Source organism: Magnolia sinica, chromosome 6, assembly GCF_029962835.1.
Source record: "Magnolia sinica isolate HGM2019 chromosome 6, MsV1, whole genome shotgun sequence".
In the NCBI taxonomy this organism is placed as follows: Eukaryota; Viridiplantae; Streptophyta; class Magnoliopsida; order Magnoliales; family Magnoliaceae; genus Magnolia; species Magnolia sinica.
The window spans coordinates 85,190,820-85,200,564 of record NC_080578.1 but is presented as its reverse complement, the minus strand read 5'-3'; the positions used below and the strand labels follow the sequence as shown (position 1 = coordinate 85,200,564).

The following is a 9,745-nucleotide window of genomic DNA, read 5'->3' as shown; positions in this document are numbered from 1 at the left end:
CATTTTAGGACTTAATTCTAAAATTGAATTATATCCAAAACTCAAGTAGATTACACCGCACGAAATATGGTGTGTATACAATTTATGAGCCGAATCGAGCCAAGGGTACTATCCTGGTTTGAGTTTGGTTTTTTAAAAAAAAAAAAATTGGTTTGAACTTCTACTCAACCAATCCAAGCCAAGCTTTTTCAATCTAATCTAGTGGGCAACCTATATGGAAGGAAAACGCAAATTTTAACTTATCCAAAATTTCCATGGCCCCCAAGTTGTTAATGGCGGGAGTTAAACCCCCCACTGTGTGGTCCACTTGAGCCTTGGATCTACCTATTTTAAGGCTCTACTCTAAAATAATTTGAACAAAAAAATTTTAAAAACGAACGGCCTGGATTAAACCTATACATCACAGCAGGCCCACAAAGCCCTTGACTGGACCGAATCATCCAGATGGGTCTGACAAGAGAATGCTACAGGCCTCATGTTAACCATTGAAATAAAAAATGATGAGAATCCAAAGCTCAGTTAGGCCAAAGATCGAATGGAAGACCCACTAGTTTTAGGGAGGGCCTACAGTGGAGTTTACATGCCATCCATTCCGTTCATCTGATGTGCTCATCATAAAATAAAAAAATAAAAAAACATTTTTCCAAAACCAGATGGGCCATATCACTTGAATTTATAATTTTCCATTGCTTTGAACCTTTTTTATCGTCTGAAAATGGGAGAGATCCGACATTTACAACCTTACAATCTACCCAATTTTCAAGCTTGGGCCCACCAACTGGAGTGTCCAGATTCATCTGCAATATGGTAGCCAACAAATGCCAATTTCCGAGATCCAAACCGTTCATCAGTAGCCCCAAGTGTACAGCCTATCTAATGGTTCATATAGTAAATTGTATGCAGACTACGGATTGATTTGTAGCCGTCGATTTCTTTTGTACACACTCGACCCACTAGTTAAGGAGACGGGCATGATCCCACCAAATGAATGGCTTGGATCTCGCACGTGCGAGTGCCCAGATTGCTTTTTTCGAAGTATAGCACCGCACCAAGTCTAGAGCTGTACATGAGTAGAGTTAGCTTGGTCAGCTCACTCAACTCAACTCAAAAAACTCTGACTAGCCTCGCCCAAAATTGGATTGGGACGGAGTTGAGCTAGATTTTGGAACCCGAAAAAATCCTGAGACGAGCTTATCTGAGATCAACTCAACTCAGATTGAACTCAACTCGAACAAACTCAGATCGAATCAGCTCAGTGACACGGTTATTTTGATATTGACGTTGATCATCAAGTATTTGATGAAATGATTCAACAAAGTGATGTTTCGGGTGCATACATTCTCCACGAGATTGGCTAGCGGCGAGAAAGAAATGGATATGAAACAAATCACTAAAAAAAACCTTTATATTATAAAACTACCCTTATATCTTGATTTTAATATTCCATGCTGAGTGTTTAATGAAATACCAGTAAACTGTTGCTGTTGTTTTGCATTATGTAAAAAATTAAATATGCACTTTTGTGTTTGAAAAAATATCACACAGGAGGCTTAAACTCGACTCGAATTAGCCAAGCTGCTGGCCAAACCAAGCCGAGCTGGCCAGTCAGGCTCAAGGACCGAGCTGAGCCGAGTTAGAGTTGAGGCTAGCTACTGGCCAAGCCGAGCCAAGCCCGACTTGGACCGCGCATGGGCATTCCTATCATTTGCATAGGGCTCAAGTGGACCAACCTACAATCACAGTAGACCATTGAATAGGAAGGGTAGATGGTGGATTGCACTTTGCCCCATTTCAAGCTGATTGGATATCAAAATGATTTAACCATTCAAATATAGGCCTGTAAAATAGTCGGCAAGACCAGATATACTCTTTAACATTCATATTGCATGTGCTTAATTGTATGGCTGTGATTATCCGACTGTGGTTATTTTTGCATCATGTGTAATGTACGGTGGATTCCTCCAATCCAATGGCCTTTGTCGATCACATGTGGGCCCACTACAGGAATTCACACCACCTCATTCCATACAAATGATACCATGGAATTTTGAGGCATAATCTCAGCACCAGTTGTGGAAGCATATTTATAGCAAAACCGTCTCCTTGGTCTATTTTACGCGACACCCAAGCTCTGTGGGACCCACCATGTTGTACATGTGAAATCTACGCCGCCCATGAGGTTCAAACTCTTATTTGCACCGTACATACCAAAAATCATCCTAATAAAAAGAACACACTACTAATGTGCCACACAAATGGGAGCCTTGCAAGTTCACGCAGTGTGGCCCACCTGAGTTTTGGATCCAGCTGATTTCTGCATCTTCTCTTCATCCTGGTGAGTTACACCTGATTAACGGGTTGGATGAAAGATGCACGCCATGGTGGCTTCACACACAAACCTATGTTTGGCATTCCATCCCATTTTTCCCAGCAGTCTGACCCACCTACATTGACGATCTAGTAGAATTTTTGCCCTAGGAGGCAGCATCAAGGATAAAAACTGATGGACAGAATGGATTCGATGTATAGAAACATGGTGGGGCCCAACAGCTTTGCAGACCATTCCTGTCCATCTATCTTTAGTCGACTTTGTGTACCTTTCATATCTAGTTTTCAGGACTAACACTTTCAGACCCAAGTGGGAAGATTTCATTCTGCCATTATTACATCCAACTTGCAAAAGAGAATGGAAGAAAACAACCGTCTTACTCAGTGACTCGATTTACTACTCAGTTTGTGTGGACTCAACCCAGAGCCTTACTCGATGACTCGGTTTACGACTCAGTTCTTAAGGACTCAACCCGCAGTCGAGGAAAAAACAATAAAAACTTGGCCTGGAAACCTGCAAACTCAGCTCTGCTAGAAAGCCCTTTGGGTTTAGTTGACCCGAATGCTCGGCCGACAACTCAGCTTGATTCAAAAGTAAAAAGAAAAAAAAAAAATCAGTAATTAATACTTTTTTTAAAAATACAAAAAATACCCAAAAATCATAAATTAATAGAGATGGAAAGTAATTCAAAAACCCAGAAACTAAGTAAAAGCTTGAGTCGACTCGACTCGACTGGACTGAGTTTCAGAGAGTGGATCGTGTGCAACCAGATCTGTTCCAGCATTGGAAAATAACACCAAGTGGACATGAACTTACTTATGCATGACGGATGACTTCACTGTACTAAATGCAGAGGCGGAGAGTTCAGCAACTAATGTGGGTAAGGTTGTGTTTGGATGCTCTATGAATCGAATTGCAAATAGTTACTTTGATTAAGTGAAAATGACCAAATCAAACTTACCTTTTACTTTCAAGAGGTTTGCAAGAATACATCCTAATATATTGCAATAAGATATGTCCGGGACTCCAACTGGATTTGGGTACTTTTCTATGACCCAAGCCGTTTATTTTCATTGGATGGGGGATGCCTGAAAAAACTCTCAGATTGAATATATCAACCCTTCGATCATAGAAAGATTATGGTGCCGGTTCACATTGAAAGCAAAAGGCTAAATCATCAAAGGGCTGAAATAATCCAATTGAAAACTTTTATTTGCCGTCCTTCCACCATGTAAAGTGAGAATTGTCATATAAACAGTTTGGATCATTGGTAGATGATCCAGATTCAAAGGCTAAAGCCCCAATGTATCCTATTGCAATAGGTCTGGATGTATTCAAACAAACCCCGACTTGCAGATACCACTTGAAAAGGAATGATTGTGTTTTATGTGAATAGAGCATCCAAATGTAGCTTTAGTTCTCTGTGTTGGTTAATGGTTCTTTGATGCGGTGATCATCGTATAAAGTGTATGATATGCTACTAAATCCAAATTAAACATCATCATCGTTTCTCCCAGCAATTTGGGGTCAGCTTTTAAATGGTAGATTGGCAAATGTTTTACCACCAGACGTTGTTGAAAGACTCAGTGTCTCAGACTGACTTGTGACTCACCCAAGTCAGAGGTGAATCATTTAGGCAACTTGTGCTGCTGAACCGTACTGGGTCTAACCAAGTCCAGGTCGACTCAGATAAGTCGCTCAGGACCTCCACATATCTTAAACCCATGCTATCAGTTGCCCACCAGACATCAACTTTCCTCTTTTACACAGGCTCTTGGAGCTGACAACTGCATAAGCTCACATTGACAGTACTCACATGCCAACATGGCCCCACCCAGTAGGCGAGTACTAACCACCAGCCCAACAATCACATGCATGTCGCAAAGGGCATGCAAGCAAAGTAGGGTCATGGAGGGGCAGTCGCCGGGCAAACCACTAAGCACAAAATGAATCTGAATTCAACATCAAAACAAAATAAAAAACATTCACTCATGAGCATGGGAACTAAATATATTGTATTAGAAAACTCCAACAGTCAAGAAACAGAACAGATGTTGCTATGAAAGAGTTCTTACACTTCCAAACATTTTCTTTTTCCAGTGCATATCTCACATCTTCCCTCCACAAGACCAGAAAGGTCACCTCCCCATGTCAGGAAACTCACTTTGTTCTCTGTATATCAAGCTCGAACCAAACAAGCTCGAACCAACCAGAGTATTTACAGGAGCAATTCAACTGATCGAAAACTTGGCATGTGGACCGTCAAACTGATCCCGGTTGAAATAGCTTTATGTGAGGGCAGACTGGGAGGACACTGACCTGGAGTGGTTGTGTTCACCTTCATAAGTGACAAGGAGCATTGATGGCTCTTCCAAGCACCGTTCAACGTGCTTCCTCGCTGGGCAGCCTCTCATGCTGCTACATTTGTAGTATCCCCTGCAAATGTTCAACCACATCCTTTTCAAATCAAACTGAATGGGCCTTGTTGGATAACCCAAAAAAAAAAATCATGTAGATATACAGAGATTGAATATAGAAGATGCTAAGCACAATTTTAGAAGCATCCATATCTATCATTTTACATGGGCAGACGCACGGTTTGTCAAAATTGGTGTTAAGATGTTCTTGGCAACTTGCAATGATACCAATGCTTCTTTTTTTTTTTCCATTAGTTTTATATTGATGAGCAAACAGCAGCTTCTATTAATCCATGAACCTACCATTGCAACTAGGCGAGTGGTTCTTTTGAGAAAAACATCAGGCACCTTTGATGTTAGGTGCTTGGGTGATACCAGAACGGGACTGACTTGGATGATGGGTTCATTTGTGACTCAAAAATCACAGCATGACCAGTGAAATCATGTGAAATGAGATCTCTCTCTGCATGATCAACCTAGGATGTGTCTGGGGTGATCGGAGGTCACAAGGCAAACTCAATTCATTGGTCCCATTCTTATCTCATTTGAGGTGGAAAAAGCATTTGAGGTGGAAAAAGAAGGAAAACACTTCTCCGCTTAATGCAGGCTTGCATTTTCCACACAGCTCAGAACATCAAGCACGCTAAGCTATGATACCCAAATACCTCAAAATTGGTATTGCATGTGTTCTCTTGAGTCCCATAGATTATTTTTGTGTGAGATCCATACCCACACCGTATCCACGACATATTTACACTGTATCTAGGAATTGTAGTCTAAGTTCGTTTCAGAATCCCTGCAAACCATAATTGATGGAACACCCAAACACGAACTTAGTCAATGACCGGCTAACTGGTTCCACCACATTGAGTGGATTGATTCGGCAAGCATCATATGATTATCGACTAGAACCGAAGTAATATAGCCTACCAATCTAACCGTCATTCTGACTACCGATTTCTTACGAGGCCAGAAGGATCTCTACAACAGAAATCGAGCACAAGGACAAAAGCAATAGATCAAAAACCAAAACTAAAACATGCCCATCAGCAACCACTCATCTTCATAAACCCAATTTCTATATTCAGCTCCAAAATGCATATATATTCAATTCAAAACAAGTGAAACATTAACATAGATCCCAAACATTAACCAAACAGCATTTATATGCATTTCGCTGAACTCTTCAGACTACAATTAAAGAGATTCAGACAAAACATTCAACAATGTCAAAACAACATACACATACCTAGGGTGTGGAGAACCTTTGATCGGCTTCTGGCCATACTTCCTCCATGAATACTCATCAGGAGGGATATCTGCAAGCTTGTTACTAATAGCAGGGACCTTGATTGATCGCTTCACCTTTGGCTTCCTACAACCAAAAAATGCCAGGACCGGTTTCAATTCAGTGCAAAATACAGCATAAATTAAAAAAGACCAAAATCAATTGATCACAAATTCAAGCATCTAAAACCCCACCTCCGTTTCGAGCAGTGACATCTCCCGCTTGTCCCGCACTTCCCACTCCCATCTTCCCCTCGACCAGAACACCTCCGCTTAGAAGGCTGGTGCAGGTTCTGATCGGACAGTGTCTGCGAGCTGCCGATCAAATGGAAGGCCTTCCCATCCAAGCTAGCAACACTACCATCCATACTCAGCGACGACATGAAGGACCGGGTGGACGACATGGTTGGCATGCAACTAGAGCTAGTGAACTTGAGATTTATACCACTGTTGCTCCTAAACATCATATCAGCTTGCAATTTCATCTGCTGCTGATGCTGAAACCTCTGTTGTTGCTCCTGGTGCTGCTTTTGGAGGAACTGCAAATGGGGGGGCGGTTGGAGATGATTCCTATCAGCAGCAGATTCCATTTCCATTGTTGGGTTTTCTAGAGATATCGTCTTCGATATTTGGATGGGATTTTTAGTGGATGAATCCAATAGAGTTGGGTTCTCTAAAAACTTCCTTTTGGCATTTGAATCTGCTATGGCTATGGGATTATCTAAGAGGATTTTTGGAGGTGGAGAGGATTGGATTTTGTTCAGCATCCTGACTCTCCCATGACCCAAACTAGCATTGAGAAGTGAGACCACTTTTCTGAATTTCAATACAGCTTCTCCTGTTTCTGCCATGAGATTTCTATAGTGTAACTGATCTTGAGGCTGAGATAACAAATTCAAAACCCTGTGGCAGCATTTCACAGCTCCTCTATTGGCCTCTTCAACTTCCTCCATACCCACCGAATTGATGAGACAAACCTAAAAAGATCTTTAATAGCCTAAAAAACCCAAAAGTCAGATAATCAGAAAACCCTGGAAATCTACTCCCCTTATGATGATCTCTGAAAGTTTATAGAAGACGAAATGGAGCAGAGGAAAATCCCAGAAAAACCCAGATGGGGTTTGGTCAGATTCTCAAGGTTGGATTGACAGTTGTGGTGGGATTGGATTGGGTGCAGGGAAATCGATGGAAACAAGAGAAACCCAGATAGGAATCATGGTAAAAATAGCAACAGAGACTCCAGAAATGGAAAAGAACAGACCTTGGATTTGAGCTGTGCAGACTTAGATTCTTCTTCTTCTTCATCTTCCATGGGTGGGAGATTGAAAGAGATGTAGAAGGGAAGAGAAGAGAAGACCTGCTGCTGCTGGCCTTTGAATTTTACCAGGCCAGGAGAGAAGAAAATCCCCATTTTTTTTATAATATAATAATAAGAAGAAATAGAAAAAAAGGAGAATAATGCAGAGAGAGAGAGAGAGAGAGAGAGAGAGGAGGGGGGAATGAGCACGCGAAATGGTACTCCTACGGATCACGAGCGTGTGTGTAGTTTTTGGAAATGGTCAATTGGTGGGTCCCACCTATCAGGACAGGCCATGAGGGCTAGACGCGAATTTTCTACAACCCCGGTCACACGGAGTCCCTGTAACCAAAAGCTATGTGGGGCCCACGGATATGTCTGGGTTCATCCAATCTGTTCATCCATTTCGACGGCTCATGTTAGAGCAAGAGCTCAAAGATGAGGCCAGCATCAAAACTCAAGTGGACCACACCACAGACGGAAAGGTGGGCCCAATCAAAACCTTCCTTGGGCCCACCGTAATGTTTACATGCCATCAAACCCATTCATGAGCTGAATCCCACCAGGATGAAGGGGATTAGCTGCTATAAGCTTGATCGAAAACTTTCGTGGGTCCCAAGAAGGTTTCAACGGTAGCCGTTCAATATCCATGTACTGATTAGGTGAGAAACCAGATCCACCGAGGTGAGTGGGACCCCTGGGGCCCACTATGATGTATTGACTACATCTGCACCGTCCATCCGTATTGAAAACTCATTTTAAGGCATCAATAAAAAAAATGAAGCATTCCAAATCCTAGATGGACCATAGTATAGGAAACAGCGGTTATTGACCATTAAAAACTTCTCGTGGGCCAAAAAAGCTTTGGATCAAGATGATATTTCTTTGGTCTCTTCATCTAAGTGGTTGTGACCTTATCAACGGTTGGATGGCAAATAAACAGTCCGGTGAATGCTTGAAGTTTTTAATAGTGGGGATTCAATCAAGACTGTTTCCTATTGTCTGGTCCACTTAAAATTCGAGCCAGCTTCATTTTTGGGATCATGCCCTAAAATGGGCTTTCAAAATGGTTGGACGGTGTGGATTTAAGGCACGTACATCACTGTGAGTCCCACAGTCAGGGTCGCAACGAATGGACGGAGTAGATATAAGATAGACAGCAGGTGGCCCCCACAGAGATGCGGTTTGCAGGGACTCCATGTAAACGTGGAAATTCGCGTGAGTTAGGGGAGTTATTTTATACTCTGGCTGCGAATGACGCGTGATACGCAGGACTTAGATATGGTACACGTGGAATATATTAACTCAAATTACACAGATTACATTGTGGAGCCCACTGAACCTTGGTTATTATTCATTTTAAACCGTCCAATAAATGTCCACCAATCTTATATTCTGAGAAATCAAATAACCGTATTATTTGATCCAAGATCGATTGTAAAAAGTACTCCAAATTTGGACGGTTTAGATTAAATTACGTTATCACACATGCAAGTTCTACAATTCTAGTGTCTGCGTATCATCCATTACGCTCTAGCAGAGTATCAAAGTTTTTCCGAGGAATTGCCTCAAAAGCAAGCATTTCACGCATACGTGCAGGTGGGCCATGGTTTGGTGATCAAAACAAGCTAGATGATGATGTGTCCCACGCAAGCGCAGATGCCCTGAATATTTTGCAGTTGGGAACATTCTAACCCTTTAAATCCGTGGGCCACAGTAGAGTTTGATGATTTTTTTAAAAAAAATGGCCTACATTCAACAAAAAGAAAAGCTAGAGATTGAAGGGTTATGACCATTTAATCTGAAGCGTTTTTGGATATCTTCCTTCCATGATAGGAGGCATATGATGGACGGTCTGGATCACTGAATCATTGTCATCACACGTGCAGAATGGATCACAGCAGCAACCTATGCATCTGCTGCTTTGCTGGACCTTAAATGTGGAAATATCATACTCAGGTAGACTATGACACTTGATACAAAGGCACAAAGAGATCATACACGTGGCATGCATTAGGTGATATTTAACCAATTTCATCGTGGAGCCCACCGTGGCTAAGTCGCGGACGTGGACTGCTTGGATCACCTGGCATTATAGGATTTGCTCGAGCCATGTGCCGTTGTCAGAGATTACTTTTAACTCTTTGTGTCGTATCATAGAAGGTAATTGGATCTTATCCTAATCACATCTAGCTGGAAATGGATAGATCCACGTGGAGCCCATCCAGATATATCCGTTTACGTGCCCTGTTCATCTTTTTTTCTTGTGTTATTTGAAGGCATAAGCTTAAAAATGAGGTATGTTAAACGTTTCAGGGGACCACACCACATGTTACTTTTACATTTAAAAGAAGAAAATAGGACACTTGCTTTTAATGTTTTATGCATAGTGCAGCTCAAGCTTATTATTTGGTG

The 9,745-nt window shown here is 41.7% G+C and overlaps 1 protein-coding gene across 1 annotated transcript; it reads right to left on the bottom strand.

Annotated features, from left to right (window-relative positions):
• Positions 1-4,321: 4,321 nt before the first annotated feature.
• Positions 4,322-7,507, bottom strand: LOC131248977 (probable WRKY transcription factor 21). Its single transcript, XM_058249513.1, has 4 exons — positions 7,295-7,507; positions 6,229-7,030; positions 5,996-6,121; positions 4,322-4,765 (listed from the first exon to the last, which is right to left on the bottom strand). The coding sequence occupies exons 2-4, from the start codon at positions 6,984-6,986 to the stop codon at positions 4,618-4,620; spliced, it is 1,032 nt and encodes a 343-aa protein (XP_058105496.1). The 5' UTR covers positions 6,987-7,030; positions 7,295-7,507; the 3' UTR covers positions 4,322-4,617.
• Positions 7,508-9,745: the final 2,238 nt, after the last annotated feature.